General features: G+C 42.1%; 1 protein-coding gene across 8 annotated transcripts in view; it reads left to right on the top strand.

Annotated features, from left to right (window-relative positions):
• EVI5L (ecotropic viral integration site 5 like) overlaps positions 1-27,057 on the top strand; it is a 73,966-nt gene that overhangs the window by 27,384 nt on the left and 19,525 nt on the right. For 7 of the 8 annotated variants that reach the window (XR_012472187.1, XR_012472190.1, XR_012472188.1 and 4 more), the window contains 8 exons: positions 3,351-3,404; positions 4,948-4,980; positions 7,523-7,663; positions 19,739-19,867; positions 24,397-24,537; positions 26,178-26,333; positions 26,579-26,725; positions 26,907-27,002. Coding sequence is in view for 4 of the 8 variants with exons in the window: in XM_074205076.1 (XP_074061177.1) it covers positions 3,351-3,404; positions 4,948-4,980; positions 7,523-7,663; positions 19,739-19,867; positions 24,397-24,537; positions 26,178-26,333; positions 26,579-26,725; positions 26,907-27,002 (897 nt within the window). In the remaining 4 variants the exon portion in view is untranslated. The remainder of the gene's footprint in view (positions 1-3,350; positions 3,405-4,947; positions 4,981-7,522; positions 7,664-19,738; positions 19,868-24,396; positions 24,538-26,177; positions 26,334-26,578; positions 26,726-26,906; positions 27,003-27,057) is intronic. The other variant, XR_012472189.1, reaches the window with a different exon arrangement.

The following is a 27,057-nucleotide window of genomic DNA, read 5'->3' as shown; positions in this document are numbered from 1 at the left end:
GCTCACTTCATCCTAGACTAGAAAGACATAGGATGGGGAAGGTGATCCTTTTACCATCCTCTGCACTGGCCAGTCCCCATGTAGAGGATGTCCAGAGAGGAAGACCAGGTTCTACAGTGGTGCAGGGCTGAGTTTCTAGGCCACTTAAAAGTTGTCTGAAGGAACTGGAATGAGCTTAGAGGGGAAATGGGACAGTTGTTTTCAAGTTGTTTAAGAGCTTTCATGTGCAAGACAGCTTTGGATATGCTCTGCTTAGCTCAAGTACACAACCAGCAATAGCAGGGCCAAATTACAAAGAGGCCAGCTTAGGCTCATGTCAGGAAACCCTGCAGAACAGAACTGTCCAAACGATCCAGCTTCGCCTTGAGGGATAGTGGACATTTTCAAGCAAAATCTGTTTCCCCATCAGCTGGGGCTGTTGTAGACATACTAGTCCCTTCCATCTCTGGGATTATGGGCCCGTAATAACACAGGGCAGCTCATTGGTGCCTCTGCTTGGGCAGCCTCACCCTGTTACAGCTGCTGTGTGCCTCAGCCTTCCACTAGAGGGCCCCTGTGACCCAGCTTGTGTTCTGATGACCATGATGAATCCACGAGGTGGTAGCTGAGGAAGCTGGAGGAGCCCCCAGAGAGAAAGGGCGGGCCTGAATGCAGGAGCTGCTCTTGCACTTGAGCCTGGCTCTGACTCTAAACCCAAGACTCTGACCACTAAGCCATTCAGTCATGTATTGATCATTTAATTTTTATTAAGAGCCTAGTATGTGCTAAGCATTGTCTTCAGTGCTGAGATACAAAATTTGTAGAGGAAAAAGATGGTCCTAGGGACTTCCCAGTCTTACTCGCTAGTAAGGAGATCCCTACTGGGTATGGGTCAGGTAACTAGGTGGTCCAGCGGACAAAGCACCAGACCTGGATTCAGGAAGCTCAAATCCAGCTGCATCATCCTAGCAAAATTTCTTCACCCTGTTTGCCTCAGTTTCCTCATCTGTAAAATGAGTTGAAGAAGGAAATGGCAAATCCATCTCTCTGCCAAGAAAAGAAAATCAAAGAAATAAAGAAAAAGAAAGCCCCAGATGGGTTAAGAAGAGTTGGACGTGACAGAAATGACTGGACAACAATTCTAGGATAGGGGATTGGACTATATGAGCTTTGAGTTCTCTTCCACCTCTGGTATTCTGTGAACAGGACTTGTATTTAGACTGAAGCAGAAAGTTCGATTTAACCAGAATTGGTGACCAAGGGAAGCTTTGAAATCTCTGAAATCATAAAAGGATTCTAATTTGGAAGTGGTAGAATGAACTCTCCTTTATGCTGGTTGATAGTCTAATTAAGCAGGATTAGAAGCCTTTTCTAAGTAGTATAAGCTTTCATTCACATAATCCCTCGCATCTGGGAAGGAGTAAGAGTCAGGGAAAAGAAGATGGCAATGGAGCCTTAGCCTCATCTGGAAAATGGGGTGATACTTAACAACTTCCTTGACCAACTTCTAGGAACAATTATATGAGAGCACTTTGTAAACCCTAATACACTATATAAATGTCAACTGTTTCATGTAATGAGCTTTTTGACATGATGTTTTACTAAGTCACACTTGGCCAAACTGCCCAATTTTAGCTTTCCAAACAAGCCCTTTCTTCTACATGGAACAAAAATAAAGGCTAAGAAAATACAGTGGAGATATTCTTTCAGTATCTGTCATCTATGGGAAGGTGTATAGTAATCAGAAATTTTGAAGATATAATGAAATGAACAGGGAATGATTTTTAAAATTGAAAAGCCAGGTAATTAAGTGTCTGAGGTCACATTTGAACTCAGGTCCTCCTGACTCCAGGGTCAGTGCTCTATCCATTATGCCACCTAGCCACCCCAGAAATGACATTTTCTTTAAAACATCATTTTTATTTATTTTTTGGCAGAGCAATGGAGTTAAGTGATTTGCCCAAGGTCACATAGTTATGTAATTATTAAGTGTCAGAGGTTGGATTTGAACTCGGGTCCTCCTGAGTCCAGGGCCAGTGCTCTATCTACTGGCCACCTAGCTGCCCTGAAATGACATTTTATTATTTCTAGTTTAGGTTTATCTATGTCAATGTAGCCTTTCATTAGGATACAGAGTTGAGAATGGATAGTAATTCAGTTCTTTTGACCTTTTTTTTTGCTTTCTATCCAATCCTTCTCATCCTTCAAGTTTTTCTTCATAGGTCTTTTTTCCAAGTTCTTCATGTGCCTCTGAAATGATGAGAATCTGAATTGACCATAAGATGGTTGTAAGATGTGGTCAGGGGCTGGATCAGGAAGAGGGTGCCCTTTCTGTTCCCTTTGGCTCATCCCCCTGGAGCTGGAAAGGGCAATGGGGACTAGATCAGCAGAGCACATAGATCTGTGACTCAGGGTTCTACATTAGAAGACAAGATAAGAGACCTAATTTGGAGTTATGGGATTTGGGGCAAGTTCCAAGGTCATGGTCTCTTGAGGTCCTTTTAGTCCTAAAATTCTCCTGATTGTGCCACTCACTCCCTGGCATCTGTCCCCAATAGAACAAGACAAAAGAGGGAAGGGTCAATTTTGTGACTCTTAGTATAGAAATAAAACTTCAACCAACATTGATCAAATATTTATCAAAATCCCTGGAAATCCCAGTGTGTGGGTAGAGAGTCCCCTGCCTGCAAGGGGCTGCTCTTCTCTTCTTCTGGAAGGATTATAGCAGGTATGAGACAAATAGGATGCAAGGAAAAGGGAAGAGTGAGAGTGATTAACAACTGAGAGCATCAGCAACCGTGAGGAATGGAGTTGAGGAGGGCACATGTTATAAGTCTAAGGTGACTGCTATGTGAACGATGGAGATGGAGAGTGCTAATTTATTGACCTTGGAACTACCAGCTACATTTTTTTAACTAAATGAAAGTTTTTTTATCCTCAAAAAATCCATAACCATTTGAACATGAACCGAGACTATATTTTCTAAAGTTATGCAGGATTTCTTTGCCTCGAGTCTAGGAACCTATTTAAAGAGAGAGAGAAAAACCTCAAAATTTTTGATATGCATATTTCACTATAATTAATTTTCTTTAGCTTATATATTTTATTTTATTCATTTAAAAACATTTGAAAAGCAATCCATAAGCTTCCATAAGTAGATAGGCTGCCAAAAGGGTCCAGGACACCCAGAAAGGTTTAGAATCCCTGGACTTGATAGAATTCTCTTTGGCAGTAATCTAAGGTCAATCACTTAAAAGGAGATACAATCTTCAGGACAAGAGATTTAGATAATAACTTAGGGACATTGGAGTGAGATTGGAGAAATGGATGGACTTTAACATGTTCTTTCCTATCCTTTCCTTGGCTTTTAGAGACTACGGACAGAAAACCGGCTTCTGAAGCAGCGGATTGAGACACTAGAGAAGGTGAGAAGCATCTCTTTCTGCTTCCAGCGGTTCTCCCTTTTTCAGAGACCTGAGTTCCCAGAAAACCTCACCTGGCATCCTGTACTACCTGGACCCTCCCTCTTTTGAGTTTTCTGGTGGTTGGGTTACCCAGTTCCATTCCTTGTGGATCCTATCTCCTTTTATTGTTGCATTGCAGAGACCACCTTTGTGGTGGAGGGGGCAGTCATTACCCTGAACTGAATGTTGTCCTGTGTCCTACAAGACCAAGGCCTAGGGGTCTGAGTAACCATGTCCTGCGGGCAGCACTTCATGTTGGTTTGTGACAAAGTTCCCACTGTCTTTCAGTGTTAGTGATGCTGTGATTTGTATCGTGATAGAAAATGAGACTGTGATATAATTTCACTGGTGCTTGAGTGACATTGGAATTAACCCTTTGGGCTGGTTTTGCCATAACTGTTCCTTGTAAACACCATGATCTATATATATATATAGACACAGATCCAGATAGATTAATATAACTATATAAACATAGGTATAGGTGTATAAAATATGTGTATATACACATAAGTATATAAACACACACATACACACATGTATATGGAGAGAAAGAGAGAAAAGTAATGCTTCCCTTAATAATGCTAAAACTTGTATATCATTAGATTAGGCTATAGTTGATGTTTTCACTGGATTGCCATGAACTTTGGTGACAATATAGCACCATAATTGTGACAATCCAATAAATACTTACTTAAACTATACCACTCCCTCTTTGGTGCTACCAACAGGGTGACAAGCTCCATAGCTTTGATGGAATTAAAAGGGAAAGTGGATGAAAGGTTCTCTGGTGGAGGGGAGGCTTAGGCCTATAACTTTCTTCCTCCTCCTCTCCCAGCCTACATTTGCAAGTGCTCCCATGGAAGCAAAGGAGGGCAACTGGGCCCAGGCTTACTCTGGACACAACTGAGAACATTTTCCCTCTTTGTTCACTTTGCCAGGGCCAGAGAACTGGATTAGGATTCTGTTTTCTTTGTCACCTAGCCCAGAGATATGTCATGATATGGGAGGTTCTGGGAGTTATTTTGATATACATGAGAACAAAACAACAAAAGTAAAACTCTCAAATGTTTATTTAAAGTAAAAATCTTATGTGAACAATAAAAAATTTTTCCTGATGCTATAACAACTCTATTATGTCACAAAAGAGAATCTCTTGAACTGGTGCATGAACAAAGATGGAAAGCAAGGGGGTGGTATTGGGCAGGAAGCAGTGTGACCTGCTCTTCCTTCTTTGTTAGATATGTACCATTTTCCCTTCCCCAAATTACTATCCCACACATAATTCTGTGGGACTGAAGTAGTGTTGACCTTGGTTGTCTTCTGGATTCCTGCCTAGGGCCTCTGGTCCTCAGCCTGTTCTTTCTATCTTGCTTCTAGCTCTAGTCTACTATGCTAGTAACTGCTGGTTATTGTCGTGTTTTTCTTCTCTCCCCTTCCCCACATCCCATCCCTTTTGCTCTACCTCTTCCCCCTTTCGGGATCTCCTCCCTGTGGGTTTCGGTAGGAGAGTGCTGCTCTGGCTGATAGGTTAATCCAGGTACAGTACTTTTTTTTTTTTCTTCCTACCTATCTTTGATTTCCATCTGCCCTCCATGCTTCTTCCCTTCTGCCAATGCCTAACTGTCCAGTGGTTGCCACCATTTCTTGGGTTTGTGTGTATGTGAGCAGCTCTGGGGATGAAGTGGGAAATGTTCCCATATTAAATGTGGGGGGGGGGAGTGGCTGTCACACAGTGCATGTAATAAGTGACTGCCTAGTTCTAAGTGACCATTTATGAAGTTATTGGGTGCATGATGATGCAGTTTTTAGAGTTTCCCTGTAGTGATTATGTATGTGTGTTTCTGGGTATATGGGAATAGTTTTCCTTTCTTGAGGTATAAGCATATGTGTGGGGGATAGGGAGGAGGGATAGAAAAGAAGAGTCTCTTTGCAGGCTAAGTAGCATGCGTGTGTGTGTGTGTGTGTGTGTGTGTGTGTGTACACACCTGAATCACTACTTTGTTTCCACAGTCTGCCTTCTGGCCTCCCATTACAAATATAAAATGCTTCTTATGCCAATGTCTGGCTTCTAACTAACTCACCCACCTGTTTCACTAGACCATCTCTTCCAAAAACTTTCTGCATTGAGCCTGGATGGGAAAGGTCCATATTTGTTTTTGTTTTATATGGGGTTGGCTGGGGGGCAGCTGTGTGGTCATACAATAGAATGATGGAGTATTTAGAAAGGACTAATAGGGGGAAATTTTCTATGCATCCTATGAAGGAATCTCCTTGCAAGATTGGACTGTGTTTTTGTTCTATTCAGCAGGCTGCCTTGTATAAATTATAACAGAAAGTGTAAATTGCCCAAGGGCTAGTGATCCAATAAAATGTATAGATCTGGTTTGCTATCTGCTCCTTCACCTGCCTGCCCCCCCACCCTATTTCTAAGCCCTTAAAACATTCATTTATTGACCATATATGACATAAGGGAAAAGATGATAATCCAAAGTGGAACAGGGAACTGACCAGCCTCATGTCTGATGTGATTTAGATGAACTGTAGAATCCTGGAGACCAAGCTTCTAGCCCAGTTTCTCTGTAGCTTTACTTGTTGAATTTTTAAGTTCCTTAAAGACTAAGAATATATCTTCTTCATTTTTATAACCCCTTCAGAATCCTTGTACTCAGGTGCACAACAAATGTCTGTTGAATAGAATTTTTGATGTAGCTTGGGATAATGGAAAGTGCTTTGGATCATGTGTCAAGAGACCTAGATGTAATGGTGGGATTCAACCAGTTCGTACCGGTTCAGCAAAACCACAGAACTGATATCTAATTTCATGATGAGTTCAGCAAACCATTTGTTAAAATGGCACTGTTAAAAATGGTTCCAGGTATTCAGCTGGTTCACACTGGTTTGACAGTACCCATACCTAATTTTATTTTGAGTTTGGCGAACTGTTTGTTAATTTATTTGAATCCCACACTGCCTAGGTGCCAATATCCATTAAATTGCTTTTGTGATCTTGGGCAAATCACTGGGTCTTTCAGTTCTTGGTCTATGTTCTGAGACTTCTTGGGGCCTCAGTTGCCCTACTCAGTTTGGCAAACATTTCAGTGTCTCCTTGCTACTTCTGAAAAACTGATTTCAGTAGTGATCCATGCCTCATTAGGCTTAGATAGGAGTTGCTGTAGGAAGAAGAAAGGAAGGAAAGGAAGGAAAGAAAAATAAAGGAAGGAAAAAGGGAGGGAAGGAAGGAGGGAGAATTATAGCCTTCTGGCCATCCTATTATTGAACCTTTTTGACTTGAGCTAAGTTCTAAGTTCATACTTCCTTGAAAGACATAGCCCATTGCTTGGTTTGAAACCTGCCAGAACTTTTTCTCTGCTTGTTTACATTGAAGAATCTAGTCACACAGTCGTTATGCCATCCATGCCTTTTCAGTTGTAAAATGAGTAGGGTGAACTAGCTCATCTCTGACATTCTGCGGCTTCAGAATTTCCCTATCTGATATTTCATATGATCCCCATGGATCCCTGTGAGAGAGGCCTTGTCACAAAGCAACAGTCTTGAGGTTGGTGAAAGATGACTCCAACAGTCCCCTGCATTCCCCTGAGGATCCAGAAAAACAGAATCCTTCCTATTACAGAGTTAAACAGGACTCCTGTGGGCCTGCAGGTGGAGTATTTGAGTCACAGAGTGTGTATGTATTGATTTTTTAATACCATACACCATCAGATCCCTAAGAGGAGCTGGAGTCAGTAAGAACAATATACTTAGAGGATTAGGATAGTCGATTCTATGCTCCTGGAAAACTCGACTTGTCTTCTTCCCCATTCCTGCCAATTTGCTGCTTCTCTTAGTCCTTTCTCACAAAGCTCTTTTCTGCCTCTCTTTTCTTACTCCTCCACCATCTCTCAGCACCTGACCATGAAGCCTAACTACTGTGTCCAATGTACCTTTTGTCTCACATCTCCCTTTGGAGCTGGACTCCCATCTTTGTGTGGCATGGGGTGGGGACTGAGAATTGGGAGGGGTAGGTTGGGAGGCAGGAGCATGAAGAATCCCTGTATAACTGGACCTCCCTTCTCCTTTAGGGGCAGGTCACCCGGGCCCAAGAGGCTGAGGAGAACTATGTCATCAAAAGAGAGTTAGCTGTGGTGAAACAACAGTGCAGCTCAGCCACTGAGAACCTCCAAAAGGCTCAGAGCACCATCCGGCAGCTCCAGGAGCAGCAGGTGAGCCCCTGATGTCATATCTGGGCAAGGAGGAAAAGGGGCCAGTGGGGATGCCGGCATTTCCCTGGCAAGCTGGTTCTCCTGAAGATTGTTCTTATCCTGCAAATGTGAACAAGCGACATATTTGAGCTAAATATATCAAAAGGACATAGATCCGGGGAGAAAACAATGATGCAAATAATCCTGGGTGCCATGGAGTGAGGAATCCTAGTCTAGGAGAAAAAAAAATTGAATTTGGAGTCAGACCATTTTTGCTGATTACTAGGTAGCATGCCAGAGGGGGCAGAGTGTGGGACTTGGTCAGGAAGACAGACAAGCAACTACAATGTGGGGATAACAAAAGAAAAAAGACAAAAGACAGTCCCTGCTTTTAAGGTTCTTAGTCTAATAGGGGAGACAAGATGACAAGAAATATGTACAAATGAGCCACAGGTGTCAAGAAGAACTAGAGTCAAATCCTAGCTCAACTATTCACTAGCCATATCATCCTGGACAAGCTGATCAAACTCTGAGCCTCAGTTTCTTCAGTAGAATGAGAATGATAATTGCACCTGCCCACACAGACACACAAGGTTGTGAGGATCAGATAATATCATACATGCCAAACACTTGCAAGCTTTAAAGCCTTAGGTCACCTCTTATTATCTGTGTGACCTCAGACAAGTCCCCTTACCTCTCCAATCTCTATTTGCTCATCAGTCAAATAAGGAGAACAAGATCATTATCCTCTGACCCTCTCAGGACTGGTGTAAGAAAAGTGCTTTTCAAACCTCACAACAATAATATGAAGATGACTCTGTCAGGCTCCATTCATCTATAAAATGAAAGACTTGGACTGAGGATTTTGTTAAAGGCTCTTGCGCTCTCAACCTAGAGTACTGTTTGACTGGGTTTGGGGTAGCTGGGAGAAGAAAGAGAGGAGACTGACTTTCCTACAGACACTTGTCTTAGGGTAACATGGCAGTCTCAGGACAATACCAGAGCCAGGTGAATTTGTCCAGATGAACTTGGACAACAGCTACCCTGCCTTTGAAGAATGAGTGCAGTTGTCCAAATGTTCTTCAAATGTCATTCTCAATGAGCATTTTATTCTATGACAAGTCAGGGGACTTAGTGAGTAACATGCTGAACCTGAAATCAGGAATACCTCAGTTCAAGTTCTGCCTCAGATACTTCCTGACTGTATAACCCTGAGCAAGTTATTTAACTTCTGTCTGCCTCATTTTCCTCACGTATAAAATGAGGTTTATTCTAGCATCTACCCCCTATGGGTGTTGGCAAGGTAAAATGAGATCATATTTGTAAAGCACTTTACAAACTTTAAAGCACAATATAAGTGTGAGCTTCTGCTAGCTATGTTATCAGTAAGCTAGTTAACGAGAGCCTGGGCTAGGAGGCCATGGAAAGCTAGTCTAATCTGTTACTACGCATCCAATACAGAAGGCCAATGATCACCCACCCCTAACTCCAGGAAATCTTCTTGTATCTACACCAAGCAGGTATAATCCTCCATATAGGAATTCTTATAACCCTCTTTGAGTCCAAGGAGCTACATGACAGCGAGAATTTTTCTTCACAGTGAGCTGAACAGCACACACAAAACCTATCTTCTTATCCCTCAAAGTTCTATAGCAGCATGGAGGTAACCCTAGGTTGCTGAGCTTACTGGGGGAAGCAATTTCCATGGAGAATGAGCCAACCATCCCTTTCAGCTAACTACCACCTCAAGGCAGGCAAGCCAGCCTAACTGAAGCAACCTGGCATCCTGGGGAAGAGAGGGGATGTCATGTTCTAAGCAAGTCCAGCTATTCCCCCACTAAGACTCCAATGAAGGTAGCTCAGGACCCTGACCCCCAAGAGCCTTGACAACAGCAGTGCCCTCCAGACCACCTTCTTCACTTCTAGCCTGTCTCTCTATCTATCACTGTGGAAGGAAAACAGTAACCTAGGAAAAAGGACCCTACTTCTCCATTATCAACACCAACTGCTTCTAATGGCCATGTAAGCCAAAGAATGTCAGGAGGAACACTGACCCCATACCACTGAGTCTGCTTCTTCCCAGCCCCCAGGCCCATTCCAGCCTGGACCTGACAGCTGTTCATGCAAATGTGCCACTGCCCCCTCCTCAGCCACCACAACCCCTACAAAGCAGGGAAAGAAAGTGCTTGGCATTGTCAAATGGTTCTATATCCAAAACGGATATGATTGTATTAGTAGAAATGACTTTCAAGAAAATGCAGCACCATCTGCTATGTCATCATTCCCTGAAGACCATGGGTCCTTAGACTTGCAGCTGGCAGTTGGAATATGGACAAAGGCTGGTCTTTTTTAATTGTATCTCCAGCAGTAGCACAGTGTTGTACACATATGAAGTTCTTTAAACATGCTTTTTCATCCATTCATTCAAAGGCTGGATCATAAACTCTGACAGGTTCTACCCAGATCTTGAGATACATTAAATCCTGCCTGCCTAATTTCCAAGGACCAACCTAGTTAAGTTCAGAGAGGTCAGCTACCTGATAATGAATCCTTTTCCCATAACAACCCATGAAAAAAGAAAACAATTTAAATATCCTTCTGTCCCATGTGACCTCCTTCTAATTCTTCAGTGACATTGAGGTGGAAAGGAAAGAAGATGCCAAGAATCCCACAGTTTTGGGGAGTCATACTACCAGAGGAATTGAATCAAATCAATTTTGATTCTCTTGCCAAAAACAAATCCAGAAGAACAAAGAAATGACAGCTAGCTCATAGGCCTCCTTAGGCAAATAAAAAACAATGAGAAGCATCCTTTCATGAGATATTTGATCTCTTATTTTGTATTCTTTTTTTTAGGGTTTTGCAAGCAGTGCGGTTAAAGGGCTTGTCCAAGGCCACACAGCTAGGTAATTATTAAGTGTCTGAGGCTGGATTCAAACTCAGGTCCTTCTGACTCCAGGGCCAGTGCTCTATCCACTGCACCACCTAGCTGCCCCTATTTTGTCTTCTTGATAAACACTGCAAGAAGATATTATGTATCAACATAAGATAAGAAAATCTATCAACTTAATAAGGAGTTCCCTTCAATTTATTTTCATGAATTTTAATACTTTGTAAGTTTAGTGTTAAAGTAGGAATAGGGAAGATAGAGAAAAGAATGTGGAAAACATGATTTAAGAGTGAGAGAGCAGCCAAAGGGTTAGAATGCAGAAGTATACAATACTATATATCACAAATGATTTCTTTGAGAAGAAATTCAGAAAGTACTGAACAAGCTGCATGCCAAATAACATCAAAAAAATGGAATTGATTACATTTTAACAGACAGAAAACAACAGGTTACCTGTGTGGGAGTCATATTCAAGTAAGCTGCGTGTACAGCCACACCATTAATTTGTTAGAGAAAAGTCAAAAATCAGCATCATTTTGAAGAAGAAAATATGGGTCAATTGGGTCAAGTCTAACCTGACTATTAAATGAGCTATTGATTTGGAAAAATGGAAAATAAATTAGAGAACAGACATCAACACTGCCCATCACCATTTCCTTAAGAAGGTTAACTGATGTAAAAATCACTTACTACAGCAAGGGTAGCAAGTGACTCTCTCAGACTCCCACCCAAAAGCTCCCCCAACCAGAAATTTATTCTTTGTCTTAATTCTTTGCCAAACAAAGGTATACTTCAGAACAGTCTCCTTAAAATCTAAACCCATAAAATCATACAGAGAAGGTGATTATACTTATGAGTAATATTTTACAAAACAAGAAGGGAAAAGAAAAACATGTTTCTACAAAGCTTGGTGACAAGTTGAACTAAACCAATCAATCATACTGAGAAAATTTATGTTTAAAATTTAAAGAAAGAAAATGAAAAGTGCAAAAATGGAAAACATTTGTTGAAATTTCTCTCATTAATTCTTCTTTAATGGTAGTGGAGCTACCACACTTGGACTATTGATATCACTGTCCCTAATTACATGAATTATTACATGAGGAAGCAGAAATGACTTTAGAAACAAAGGCAGAGAAACTAGACTTGAAACATGTACTAAAGATGTCTGTTCAAGAGGTGACACAATTTTGAGAGTATTGAGAGACTGATTTTCAAGTTATCCAAAAGGACAAATATAAAAGACTTGGAAAGAATATTGGACCTTATTGGACCTCAAAAAAAGTCTTATGAGAAAATAGCAGTAACTCTACCTGTGTTACCAGTTTTACAAAACTGGTAGATGAATCTACACAGGCATCAAGAGACTCCTTGAAGATTTGAGAAGGGAGCAGTCTGACTTTGACTAATGACATTTTTACATTTGACTAAGTTGTCCCTGAGCACATGTGCTCACATTCACTAGTGTAAATGACCAAGAATTGGCAATAGAAAATATAAGATCATATGTATTATTATTAGATTTGATACAAAATAATGCCACCTGAAAGGCCCTACTTCACAGTGTAGCTCCCATGCATATGTCAAACTCATTCAAGCTTCCTTAAAAACTGTAACAATGAGATAACTGTTCAAACCTCTGATGATTAATATCAAATGATGCATAAAACAAGACAACATGATCACCAGAGTGTTTGAAATCATTATGGAGAACATCCAGCACAGAGTTCAATTGGAAGAGAGGTTCATTATATGTGGGCAGAACATCCGGATGCCCTTGTTACAGATGAAGTTGTTCCAATTTCATCAAACCCCAAGACATTGGGAACCTCCTCAACAATAACCACAGTCACTTGAGTGCTCTGCTTCATCCATCTCCCTATAGGAAAAACTAAGTAGATGAAAAATTCCTAATGTTCAGACTATAATATAAAGTTGGTTGGATGATCACAGAGCTAACCCATCAGTAAATGGGCCTTGGACAAACTCTGTAGATGGACCATAAATGACCCAGATTTGAACAAGACAGGGGGAGTGATTTGGAATGCCTTTGGAAAAATGTGCAGAGCTTATGATGACTCAGAGTTTCTCCCTGAAAGAAAAGGTCCATCATTGTTACAGCATTATTCCTCTGCAGTAGTGAATTGTGGAACATCACATCTCCAAAGAATTAAAGTTGAAGCTTACCCAAGGGGCGATAGAATGGTGTGTAGTAGGCTTAAGTAAGCTACAGCATATCACTAATGAGAATTGTACAGGAAAAACAGGCTAATAGATTGCAATAGAGGGATGTATAACCAGAAAAGGAAGTGGGATAGGCATATAGCCAGAGTGAAAGGTGACTGAAACAGAGCAATGTAGTGGAATGAACACTGGAGTAGAATTCAGAAGATCTGGGTTCAAATCCCAGCTCTGCCACTTAGGACCTATGTGACCTTGGGTCATTTAAACAGAGCAAGTCCCCTCTTTCCTTATCTGTAAAATGAAGAGGTTGGATGTGATGATTTCTGAAATCTCCAATTTGAAATCATCCTATAAGGACTAGTTTTCTTCCTTCATTTGGGATCATAAAATGTCAAGAGATCCAAAGGAGGGCAGCCCCCCTAAGATACTAAATGGATCCCTTGCAAAACATTTATTGGAGCCCATGAACAGGATATGCAAAAATGGGCAGACATAGATGGGGTTCACCACTGAGGGTGGAGGAGATCCACCCAAGCTCATATCAAATAAATATTGAAGATCCCACTCGTGTGTGTGTGTGTGTGTGTGTGTGTGTGTGTGTGTGTGAGAGAGAGAGAGAGAGAGAGAGAGAGAGAGAGAGAGAGAGAGAGAGAGGGGATTAGAACTTCAGTTTCTGAGTCCCCTTTCCTGAGGAGTAGCTACATAATGATGGCTAATGATAGTTAAGGACAGCTAACAATAGCAACTTTAAGGTTTCTAATGTGCTTTACATGTTATTTGATTTGATTGAGTATAGCCCACTCCTAGGAAGCAGAGAGAAGAGCTGGGTTTGCTTGCCAGGGTGCTGACAACTTTCTCCAGAGAAAGGTTGCACCTTTCTGGGCTTTGAACCCTAGGATCTTTGACCTTAGGAAAGAGAATGATCCAACCCTTGGTTCCTTATAAACAATAATAGTACATGAAGTTAGAGATAACATCAGCTCCAGCTTTTCTCCCCATCAAGCCAGAAACATTATTTTGGGGCACTTTGTGGCCATGGCTTTGGATGAAGCGAGGCTTGAGTGTGGAACTGGAGACCTTGTCACTTTGTAGGCCTGAATCAGAGCTGGAGGACAAGAATGTGTGATCCTACCTAGATGCAGAAACTCAGAGGAATGGACTTAGGTAGTAATTAGTCATCAAGGATTTATTGAGCAATTACTATATGCCAGATACTCTGCTATGTGCTGGGAATCTAAAGAAAGACAAAACACTATTTCTTTCTTTCAGGGAGCTTACATTTCAGTGGGAGAGATAATATGCAAACAACCATGGATACACTTATATGGACACATGTTTATACGCAGAGTAGATGGAAGGTCATCTCAGAGAGAAGATACTAGTAGTTGGGAGTTAGGATGGGAGGACTGGGAAAGGCTATTGCAAAAAGGAACATTTGAAATGAATCTTAAAGAAAGTCAGGAAAACCAATGGGCAAAAAGAAGGAATAACATTCTAGGTGTAAGAGAAGACTTGGAGTCGGGAGATAGTGTCATGCTTATGGAAAAGTAAGAAAGCCAATGAGACTCGATTCTGCAGCACTTGAAAGGGACTAAAGAATCAGACTGTTAAGTAGGTAGAGGCAAAGTTTTAAGAAGAGCTTTAAATGGGATCAGCCAGGGCAGACATGGAGGACAAAATTACAACTCTGGGCAACATATAATCACAGGATTAGAGTTTTAGAATTTGAATTGAGTTTGATGTCATAGGTCATCTAGACCAATCAAAACAAACTAACTAAAATTATGAGTCTGATTTACAGCATCCTTGGCTCAGTAGCTTTTCTGTACTTAGAAGCAATTGAAATTAAAAGTAGGGGTCTTTTAAGCAGGATATCTATATTAGAGTCCAGAGTATCTACCTCCCGGGGAGAAAAACATTCTATGTGAGTGATTAGCTTAGGGGACTTCCTTGGAGTCCCCCATTGTTGCAGGGAAGCATCTGTCTTGGTCCCCCAACCTCAGACTCATTTCTTATCTGATAAACTGTCAACAGCTGCAGAACAAACTGTGCAACGGTTCCTCTGTTCCTCCGTCCCCACCCATGTTCCCCCCCCCCCACTCCACTCCATTTTGTGGTTATCTTTACCTTCATTCTGGAGCTAACAGGACACTCTGTTGGAGGAATCTGTTAGCTTTTTTTCTCACAGCAATAAAGATTCAGCGGGTAAAGAGTATTCTGTTGTCTTCCATTATCTAGGACTTAACATGAATCAGGGCCTACTGTAAGCAGGAAGACCTTGAGCTGCTCTGTGATCTGGCTGGTGAGATAAAACATCTGAAAAAGAAGGCTCATGAGTAAAGGCTAAAGGAACAAAGATGATTCAGCCTGGAAATAGAACTTGGTAGGAAGTGAAAGGTCCTCAAGCCTCAAGACAGTTCACTTTAATCTTTCTGGGCCTCACCTTCCTCATCAATGCAGTGGGAGGGGGGGGATAGGAATGGGAAGAGAAGAACCAGATGATCTCTAAGGTCCTTTCTATCTCTAACAACCTAGGAGCTATATAATATGGAAGGTGAAAAGAAGCAGGAGTCCTGAGGAAATGGGTTAAGTTTACATTGCAGCAAGAGAAATTCGATTTTTGAAATACCCTGAAGGGGATCACTGAAACTAATAATTGAGTGAAACTGTGGAAGAGAGTGAGAAAGAAAGAAAGATGAAAGGAGGAGGAGTGAAGAAAAAAAGAGGGAGAGCATTTTTAGGTGTTTAGCTAGGAACTGCATGAATAGTAAGAACAAATGTTTATCTAAAGCTTTCAGGTTTCTAAAGCTCTGCACCCACATTTTTCCATTTGATCTTCACTATAACCCTATGTGGTAGGTACCACTAGTATTATTCATTTTTTACATAGGAGGAAATCAAGCTTCTTCAGGTTTGAGTTTTGTCTGCAGTTTCATAGTAAGTTGTGGAAAGAGAAGTCTTTCTGGTATGTCAGGATGTCCTTCATGAATAGGGTGTTTTGTTAGGTTCTCTTCATTACTATTAAGGTTTATTCTGTCATTAGGTTTTGTCTTCCCCACTTTTCAGTGCTCCAGCCTCCCAGCATTGGCCTGGTATCCTCATGCTATCTCCATATTCTCAGAAACCTAGATCTGTCCACTCTGGACCACGAAATGTTCCAGATTTATAGGTTTTGTTATTGTTGTTGTTCAGTTATGTCTGACTCCTGAAGTTTTCATCGCAAATACTGAAGTGGTTTGCCATATCTTTCTCCAGATTTATAGTCCTTTGTTTTTTGAAAAGCACTATGACATCAGGGAGGTGATGCCATGACATGCAAGTGAATTGAATCTAATGGGGGGGGGGGTGTCTATGCAAGTCCCACTCTCTCTTCTGGAGTCATCTGGGTTCAGTGGCAAGATTTAGCTCAGAATAACTGAATATCATGCTGCATGGAATGAAAGTCTGGCCTTTTTAAGCTACAATCTTTCCCAAGTTTGTCAGGCAATGCCTCAGACAAACTTAGGGATAAATAAGTAAATACACAGATAGCTTTGCTCTTCCTGGAGGATTGATCTTGCCTAGGAAAACTGAAGAGGGGGGAGAAAATGAACAATTACTTGATTATCTTCTCCTTCATCCTCTAATCAATCATATGCTTCTTATTTGTGTCCCTCATTTTCCTGGACCATCAGGAGTCCTTTGCTTGAGATTCTAGCATCCTGTCAATGTTTGGAGAATGTTTGACCAGTGAGCAAAAGGCTGCGTTTACTCAGATACTTTTCATATTGAATCTCCTTTTATAGTAGTTGTCAATATGAAGAAAAGTAATTATTAAGAGATAGAATAATTCTCATTGTCCAGAATTTGTATTTTGTAGAGTTGAACATCACATAGAACTGGGTCATAATCCTGACTGACAGAAACTTCCTTTTAATGTTTCAGTTTCTCTACTAAGAAATGTTTCCACTCTATTTCCCATATTTTTGAAAGTTTCCTTTGAGTGTTTTTCCTGATTATATCTTTGAAAAATCATTCTTCTTTCTCCAAAGTACTGATGTTTTTACATTGATCAATGAAAGCAAAACCTCATCTCTATATCAAAAGAGAATTAACTTTCTACCATTCTCCATGCTTCTCTAGGATTCAGTTTTTCTCCTTTCTTTGAGGATAAATAATTTAATTTTTCTTTCTCTTTGAAAGGTTTTGTCTTTTAAGCCTAAGCCAAGGTAGTAGTGACTCAAAGTCCAACTTCTTCCTCAATTGTAATAATAAAAATATTAACAATAAAATCCAACATTTATGTATCACTTTAAAGTTTACAAATATTATCTCATTTTACAATCCTAAGAGGTAGGTGCTACTTTTAAGGAAACTGAGGCAGACAGCCATTAAATGCCTTGTCCATAAGTCTCACAGCTAGTAAGTGCCTGAGGTCAGATTTGAACTCGGGTGTTTCAGATTCCAGGCCCAGCACTCTATCCTCTATACCATCTAGCTCTTCCTAATAGGATACTTTAAAGGATATGTAGTCAAGTTAATGTGGGTGCTCTTTTCACCAACACAGCTTGCAAAGCCCTCTTTTTTTTTTTGTCCTGAGCCATCCCTGTGATATTTCCCCAGATATCTTTTATAGAGGACCTCTATCTGATTGTTAAATTCCTTCCTCCTGTCTATCCTTTCTGGGACTTCAGAAAGTAAGAATCTAGATAAAAGAATTGGGGGTGGAGCTGGAATAGGGAGAGAATGAAAGAAATGTTGAGAATAAATATGGTACCATAAGACTTCATCTAGAATGATGACCCTTTATAGATCACTCTCCATTCCCAGGTTACACCTAGAAAATTGTTGTTCATTTAAGTAGATCTCATACTTGGTTGGATTTAAACTATTTAACCAAGGGTCACATACCTTAACAATCCTAATTTCCATCCTCTGTTCACTTCCCCCATTCAATACTAAAGAACCCATTCTGTGGGGCTTGGGAAATTTACATTAATTGTAGATTAAAATGTTCAATGAAATCTCTAGAAAACTCACACCCTTTTTTCTTTGACATGTATTATGGACCAGCTAGTGAACAACAAATGCCCACTACTAGAGAAGCACATATTTAGAAGTTGAATACAGAGTTCAACACAAGCAGGGATTTTCCTGGTTGGAGTACTCTTATTTCCTTACATTTGGCAAACATCTGTTAATAGAGTACTATGTGTGAATCTTTGTGCTCATCCCTTGAGCTACAAAGATAGAAACTATACAGCTCTTATTCCAGGAGGCAAATATATAAAACAAATGCAAAAATCACTCTGATACAAGAGAGAGAAGTGCAAAAGAGTGGTCCAGGCAAAGTGCAATAAAAAATTTGAAGAAAAATGACTTTTACTTTGGGGGGGGGGGGCTGGGGAGCATCAGGAAAGGTTTCAAGGAAAAGGTGACATATGAATTGAACCTTGAAGAAAGGGAGGAATTTTAAGAGATGGAGATGTGAGGAGGAGTAGAAGAAGAGAACATTTTAGACATTAGACACAGATAGGAGAAGGAAGGAGGACAATGGCAAATGAAGAGTTGTAAGGAGTAGAGGCCATATGCATTCACCCCAGATACTTTCTTAGGCTTCAAGCATTCCCTCACCTTTCACAGAGTCAGACTCTAACAAAATAGTCTGTTAAAGTTGGAAGGAGGGAGGCATTTGGTCCAATTTCTTCTTTTAAAGATGAGGAGACTCAGACTTAGAAAGGAAATCACTTTTCTAAGCTCTCATAGTTTGTGGTATAGCTTGATAAAACCCCAAGGATCCTTACTACCAAAGATTCAGTGCTCTTTTCTACTTCTCTCCATGAGGAAGTATTTAACATTTGGGATCTCAAAGACAATGCCCAGTTTGTGGGTTGTTCATATTTTACACTTATATTCATAACTGCCCAGTTTAAGTCCCACATAAAATCCCACCTTATAAAGGAAGCCTTCCTTGACCTCTCTTAATTCCAGTGTCTCCCTTCTCTTAATTATTTCCTATTTATCTTGTATTTAGTTTACTTCATATAAAATTGTTTGCACAGGCAAGGGCACAGTCTCATTAGATTGTAAGCACCTTGTGGGCAAGACTGTTTTTGTCTCTTTTTGTATTACCAGTGTTTATCACAGTGCCTAGCATTGTGGTACTATAAATAAATAAGCACATAAGTGCTTCAGAAGTGCTTAAGAAATATTTAAATGACTGATCAATTAACTAAAGTTAACAGATGATAATTTTATTCTTCCTACTGCCTGCTTTATTTTCCCCTTTTGGCCTCCAAACAAGCTATGGTGAAACTGAGTACAGAGGACAGAGGCACAGATTGAAAAGTTATAGGCAGCTGTGAATGCCCAAAACTGTGTTTCAGGACCTAGTATCTGGTTCTAAGGGAAGCCCAGGGGCCTTGAAAGGAGAAGTGACCAAAAGTTGGAATCCTGTAGACCTCTGTCATGGAAGGGACTTTAGGGGATAGCCTGTGTCTGAGCAGGCTTCTCCCTAAGCTATTCCCAATGAAAACTCAACTAGTTTCCATTTGATCCACCCAAGGAGGGCTCCCAAGCCAGCCCCTTGCACTTTGGGACAATCTGAAGCTTTAGGAATTTTTTCCTTGAGCCAAAAATTGCCGTTTGCAACTTATATCCACTGCTGCTAATTCTGCCTTCTAGGCTCAGGTGCAACAAAATCTTATCCTTCTTCCCTATGAACATCCTTCATGTATCTAAAGGTAGCTCTCTTGCCCTCCCCTAAATTTTCTCTTCTCCAGGCTGACTATCCTCAATTCTTTCATCTGATCTTCATATAGCACATTATTCAATACTATCATTATTTTGGCCAACATTCTTCCTTGTTAGCATCCTTCCCTAAACTTGATGCTCAGAATGGAACACACAGCCTTGCAGATCTTGAATGACCAAAGCAAAGAACTGAAGAACTCTCATTTTCCTTATTCTGGAGACCATTCCTCTAGAAATGCAGCTTAAGGCAGGTTTCTATCTTACCCTATCATATTTTTTACCCCATGCAGGATAACCCTCGCCTAACAGAAGAATTTGTAGCCCACCTGGAGACAGAACTGGAGCAGTCCCGAATGCGTGAGACAGAGACCCTGAGTGCCCTTCGAGAGATGCAGGACAAAGTCCTGGACATGGAGAAGGTGGGCCCCATTGGAACTAGCAAACAAAAGGGTCAGCCTGGGTGGGACCAAAGACTATGATGGCTATTTTTTTTTTTTGGCAACTTCCCCATCTTCCTTATCACAACCTATCAGTTGTTTTTGGTGTATGAGATGGTATGGGATAAGATAGAATCTCCCACCACAAATAACTAAGCTTCTGTGGCTTCAGAGAGAACCTCTGGGTTTTCCCATACCCCCTATCACCACTCCCCCACTTCATTTGCCTCTCTAGCTTTCCTTTCCCCTGCGGTCAATCCCCACTTTGCAAACCTTGGTGAAGGTGTTATCTGTGGCACCTTCAAAGCCAGGAGCCCAGAGCTCTTCTACCACCATCTCCACTCCCCCTCCCCTTCCATTTCCTTCCTGCCCTGGGAGGGAGGCCCCCAGAGAGCACTGAGACCATAGCCCCAATGGTGAGAGGGAAGAGAGCAAAGAGCCAAGAGCTAGAGGGTCAACAGAGGAGGACAGTGGGGCCAGGCAGCCAGGACCCTAGCTCAAACCCAAAGCAGGGCGTGACTGAGAACAGAGAAATGTCTGGATCCCCTTCCTATGCCCAGAACAGGGGACACCCATCTTCTTTTGTGATCATAGCTCTGGACAGAAAGACCAGATCTCATTTTCAGTCCTGAATTAGGGCCTGTGTCTGGGAAACCAGATGACTGGAGAAAAAAGGATATTTGGTGTTGATGATAGAACTGTCCTAGCAGCCCCAAGAAGCAGTACACAGGACATTAGGATCTTCCACAATGTTGTTTAGAGATCTCCAAGCACTTGTCAGTGAGCCAGCAAGCATTTATTAGGCACCTACTATGTGCCAGACTTCATATTAAACTCCAAGGATACAAAGAAAAGCATAGACAGGCCCTAATCTGATGAGCTGCCAGTCTGATGGGGGAGAGGACCTGTCCCCAATCTAATCTAAACAAGATAGATTGCCAGTGGTGGTCTCTGAGAGGAGCCAGGAAGAGGAGAGAGGATAAGGAAGGGCTTCTTGCAGAAGGAGGGATGTTAGCAAAGACATGAAGAAAGTCACATCGCTGTCCATCCTTCCAACCATCTTCTTATCCTTCTGTTCATCCATCCATCCATCCATCCCCTATCTCCTCACTTAAAGAATCAGAGACACTTACTGACTTTGTAGATTATTTGGTCCAATCCCCTATTTTATAGAAGTAAAAATGGATGAACAGAAAAGTTTAAGTGTCTTGGCTCCTACATAACTCTCATCTCTCTAGAGAATTATGCAAAAGGAGTTTGAAAAGTGTTGTTTCTGCATTACCACTAGAAGACAGCTCAGTTGTTATGGTCAGTATGGCTTGAGGGAGAGGCAGGTGAACATACTTTTTCCTTCCCTTTTCCTCCCATACCTTCACTACCTGTATATGTACATACAGAGACTTGTAGACATAAAAACTATGTTCATATGTATATAATACCCAGACAACATATAAATTATGTGCTACATAAAAAGTTTAACTGTTAAGCAGTGCTTATACATCCTGTCTCAAAGTCAATCTCGGTACTTTGTGGTCACTATATGCCTGTGGCATGGAGGGAGGAGAGCTGTAACTTGGGTCTCCCTGGGAGCCCTCTGAATATATGTCAGGAATCCTCCCGTGGGACCTGATGAAGAAGTTGGTCAGAGAGACACTGGTGACTAAGGAAAGGGCCATTTTATGAAGTAGAACCAGCTTAGAAATTGCATTGTAATGTATCAGATCAAATGCTGAGCTTTTATTTAGATATGAGTTCAAAAAACAATTCTGACTCTTCACTGGGTAATCACACAGACCACCTTAGTTTCTTCAGCTTTAAAATAAGGGTACTAATACCAGGTAAGACCTTCTTCACAGGGTTGTAGTGAGACTCCATGAAATAATGTGTGTAAAGTTCTTTGGATACCTTAAAATGATATCTAATTGCCAGTTTGATCATTATAACTTTTACAATGCTTATAAGCCTGATTTGGTCCGAAGTCTAGTTTTCCTTCTGTATCCTTCCTTCCTAGGCAGTGCTCAATAAATTTGATACATGCTTCATTTCAGGGCTTCAATTCAAATACAAAAGAACTTTGAGTTGAACAAACTGCCTAAGGGTGTCTTGTTTGCCTCCAGTTACAAGATGGGAACTACTGTTTGGAACATGCTAGCCATTCAAGGCAGCTAAGAGCAATGTAGGCCCCCATAAGTTGACCCTCTCTCCTCTGTTCTATTTAAATAGTATAAGCCAGTCTGGGGCCAACTTCAGACATTCTGTACCTCCAGCTCCAGCTTTTAAGGGAATAGACATGCAGGATATATTTGGTTTATTTACTGTCCTAACAGAGACAGTAGAGAAGTAAAGAGCCAGAATTCATGGCTTCCACCCTAGTTAACTTCATATTGACTCTACTCTCCAAAAAGGAGACCACTAATGAGTAGGGATCTTTAACCTCTACATTAAACCCTACCCTGCCTCCTTTAGCCATTGCTTTGTGCCCCAATCCTAGTAGAGACTGAAGAGGACCTGTAAGAGGAACCCTATTCATTTGGAAGGAAAAGTTTAGAATGCACCCTATCTCTCCTCCATCTACTCCCCACCCTCATCAAAAAACCAAAGCTCTCCTAGAACTCTAAAAATAGTGCTTTTGGAGTCCTCCCCATAGCCCCTTTGTGCTGTGGTAATCTGACGTCACTCTCACTCTCAGTTTCAGTCAGAGTGGTTGTCACTGTCTCCAGAGCCAGACCTTTCCCAGCAGGAGGGGTATTGAGGGACCTAGTTTATGAGAGGGTATTTAGGAATCAACAAAAATTTATATTGTTTAAAGAGTTCCCATATCCATGGATGAAATGACAAAAGGGATGGAGCCCAGCTGTTCCCCATCTTTACTATGATTTGGACAAGTAGAAAGGGTCTTGGTCTGTAATTTGCATAGTGGGAGATTTAACTTGAACACAAAGAATTTCCTATCTGGGGGGGGGGGGGGTGAAACTCTTAACTGTCTGACATATTAGAGATTTAGTCCTGAAATGAGACTTTTCAAAGCCCAGCTCCAACACTTGCTTGCTTGTAATCTTGGACAACTTCTCTGAACTTGTTTCCTTCTACCATTGAAATACCTTATGGGGTTTTGTGGGGAAAGCATTTTGTCAGCTCAATCAGCAGACATTTATTTAACACCACCTAAGAATTGAGGACACAAAGGCTCCCCTCAAAAAGCTAAGTCTAATAGGGGAAATAGTCTAATGTGCAAACAACTTTGTTCAGACAAGATCATTGGGAGGCAATCAAAAGAGGAACAGGAAAAGCTTTAAGGGGGATTGGGAAAGTTTCTTGTAGAAAGTGGGTCTTTGAGCTGAGACTTCAGGAAAGTCAGTAGGTAGAGATGGGGAAGAAGATAATTCCAGGCATGGTGGACAACTGGAGAAAATGTCTAGAGGAGACAGTGTCACTGGATTGTAGAGTACCTGGAACTGAGTAAGGTATAAGAAGACTGGAAAGGTAAGAAGAGGTCAAATTATGAAGGGCTTATAAAACCAAACAGTACTTTATATTTCAAGCTGGAGATAATACAGGGAATCACTGGAATTGATTGACTGGAGATTAAATGTTCAGATCTGCACACTGTAAACCTTAAAGCCCCACATCAGTAGTATTGGTTGTTGCTTCTGGAATAGTTGCTTCCACATAACAACGCAACCCTATTTTTCAGGGGAGCTAGAGGGAGTTTCACTGGTCCAGGTAATGTAGGGACTGTTCTACCTGGAGACAGATGGATGGACAATAAGACTTCTCTAGAAGCTAGAGGAGTTTATAATCTCTTAATCTTCTAAGTATCTGGTAGGAGCTGACAGTAAGGGTCAGGTGTCAGGCCCGGAGGATGCAATGGGACAAGCCCACATCCTAACTTTTTTAGAAGGGTCACAAAACAGAAGAGATTTGGTTTCTTTGTAACTCCCTCTTTTCTTCATCAATCATCTCTTCACTGCCTTCACTGCCTCCTCCTGTATCCTTTCCTCCGTGTGCCTAACTCCATTTCTTAATCTTTTATCACAATAATTTAGTCTGGAGGATGGAAACCTGGTCAACAGCAGCTTTGAATCACAAAGGAGCTTTCCTTCCTAGTCTATTGCAGTGGAGTTGACCTAAGAAACCTGAGGTTCCTGAAGTCCAGAGGTGCCAAGGCTCCATTTACCAGCCTAGCTATAAGAATGAAAAATGGGAATGAGGAAGACTGTGAGGTTCCAATAAAAAAACAAGGACCAATGGGTTTTTACTTCAGCTGGAGTTAAGGAGAGTATGTCCCTGGCAGTGAAAATGGGCCACGCAGCCCTTTGAGAGGCCAAGACACCAGTCAAGGTATATGAACTAGGGAACTTCTAGACCTGGTAGATAAATATCATCCACTGCTCTCTACAAGTACAAGCGTGGGAGCCTGAGCAAGATAAGGGGAGCAGGGGAGATGGGAGGGAGAGGAACAAAAGCTTGACTCCCTCCACTAACTCTGTTCCCTGTTCTATTCTTCCTAGAGGAACAACTCTCTTCCTGATGAGAACAATGTGGCCCGGCTACAGGAGGAACTTAAAGGTCTAAAACTTCGAGAGAGTGAGGCAGTGGCCTCCCTTCGAGAGCTGAAATTGCAGGTTCAAGAGCTCACAGACAACTGGCAGGTGAGAGCAGCAGGAGCTCCAGGCCTCCTTCAGAGCATTTGGTCTTACTCTCTGATGCACTGCATAGTCCTGGCCTGGCTGTCCAAACACTCTCTGCCACTTCCTTGTCATATGGGCAGAATCATTTCCTTTCTTGAACTTTGGTTTTCTTCAGTCTCACAAGGTTTGCATTCGTTATTAGTCTTCTTCCATTGCTTCTCTGGAGAATGGAGATGTTCCTGGCTTCTTGAAGGCTGTGCCAGCCAAGCAAGCCCTTGCAGGTCCTACCAAGCTATAGAGAAGGTTGGAAGAAGACCTTGACTGCAGATTGCCTGTCTATTGAATCGCACAATTGCAGTGATCATTTTGCTAATCTATGTATCCCAGGTTTCCCAGGCTTCCCAGGATGGGGAGCCCATTCCCCCTCACAGGACATCAGCTTTTTGAAAGCATGGACAGTTTTGTTTTTATCTTTGAATCCCTAACACCTCAGCCAGTGCCTTACCCACAGTAGGCACTTACTAAGTATTTGCTAGATGAAAAAATAAAATTGAACTACATGACAAGAAATTCTTTCCATTTATAGGCAGCTCTAATTGTTAGAAAGTGTTTTTTTTTTTTTTTTGCAACATTCTTCTGTAACTGTATTCTAGGCAGGAAGAATAAATCTAATCCCACTACCCTCATGATATCCCCTTAGATACCTAAAGATCCCTATTATGTCTCCTGTAGTCTTTTCTGCTCCAGTTCCCTCAGCTGATCCAAGTATAGCATCTTCTCTAAGCCAGTCACCCTCTGGATGCCTTTCAGCTTTTCAATGTATTTCCTATAATCTGATTCCTAGAACTGACCATAATCTTCCTGACAGGGTCTGACCAGGGCAGAGGACAGTGAGGCAATAGCCTCTCTCATTTTGGACATAATTCTTTTCTTCTCTTGGCCCTTTGGACTTTTGTGTCCTGTTGTTGACTTGTGCTGGGGTTGCAGTTCACTAAACCCCATCATGTCTTTTCCTCAGAACTGTTGTCTAACCAGGCCTCTCCTCTCATTCCTTGGGCTTTGTACAGACCACCAGGTGGAACTCAGCTTAGTCAGTGTCCAAGAGGCTCCTGGGCAGAGCAGGCCCCATTGTGGTTTCAGTTCATAAAGCTGTGGAGCAAGGTGTGCTCTCTAAGAGCAGACACCTGACTAATGAAATCACAGATATTCCAGAGGGCTGGAGTAATAAAAATAATTCACATTGATAAGAGTGCCTTAGTGTGGGTCACGTGCTTTGCATTGACTCCCTCACAGGAATGTTGTGAAAAGTAGGAAGATAATTTAAATGCTTTGTAAACCAGAAAACCCTTGAGAAATGTTAGTTTTTATTGGTGAGGAGCTCCTGCAGGGAAGACTTTAAAGTTCAGCCTGTGACATGAAGTACCCCCGCCCAGAGTAAAACCAGGGAGAGGCCACCCCCATCACTCCCTCCTCTGTATGTTTTCATATAGTCCCAGGGTAGGGAGAAGACTCGGAGGCAGGACTCCTGGATCTTATTTGGAAGACGCTCATTAAATCATTTCACACTCCAGGATTGGCATGGAGAGGTCAGGACACTGATCTTAGCACCTAAGATCTCTTCTGACCCTAAAGCCTGATGACCCTTCCTCCCTCCTGGATAGGCCCACCTCTCCCGGGGAGGGAGATGGAAGGAGTCTCCCCGGAAGCTGGCCCTTAGTGATCTGCAGGATGAGCTGATGACTGTCCGGCTACGTGAGGCCCATGCCCTGGCCGAAGGGAGGGAACTGCGGCAACGAGTGGTGGAACTGGAGACACAGGTCAGAGAACCTCTCCAGAAGGAGGAATGAAGAAGGAGTCCATCTTCCCTGGCCTCTGCCCCCCCCCACCCCGCTACCAAGCCTCCACCATCTCCCTGCCCCAGCTAGGCTCGTTGTTGGCACAGGCCTTACTGGTTGCAGGCCAGGTGGCACCTAATTTTGTTAGACCCAGGCTTCTGGCTCTTAACTCCGCCTGCACTGCCTGGAGCCCCTTGGTCACTTGTGTTGACTTCCCCTCCCTCTAGGACCAGATCCACCGAAACTTGCTGAACCGTGTGGAAGCAGAGAGTGCAGGCCTGCAAGAAAAGCTCCATTATCTGGTGGCTCAGAATAAAGGCCTGCAGACCCAACTGAGTGAGAGCAAACGCAAGCATGCTGAGGCTGAGTGTAAGGTGGGCCCCACCCCTGACCCCCACCCCCAAGCTGTGAATGTGCTTCCCTGCATGCTCAGAGGCCTTTCCCCATCTTCCAGAGCCTGCCCTCCAGCCCAATCTGCTGGGCTCCCATCTGACCTCTCTCCCTCCCTAGCCTGAATCAGCTCCCTGTACCTTCCTCCTGCTTTTGCCCCTCCAGAGCAAGGAGGAGGTGATGGCAGTAAGGCTCCGGGAGGCAGACAGCATGGCTGCTGTAGCGGAGATGAGGCAGCGAATCGCCGAGCTGGAGATTCAGGTGAGGGACCAAAGTCAAGGTCAGAGGATGTGACCAAAGAGGAAAGGCTCCTCTG

The sequence above is a fragment of the Macrotis lagotis genome, chromosome X (genome assembly GCF_037893015.1).
Source record: "Macrotis lagotis isolate mMagLag1 chromosome X, bilby.v1.9.chrom.fasta, whole genome shotgun sequence".
Lineage (NCBI taxonomy): Eukaryota > Metazoa > Chordata > Mammalia > Peramelemorphia > Peramelidae > Macrotis > Macrotis lagotis.
The sequence above is the reverse complement of the archived record's forward strand: the minus strand, read 5'-3'. Positions and strand labels throughout refer to the sequence as shown.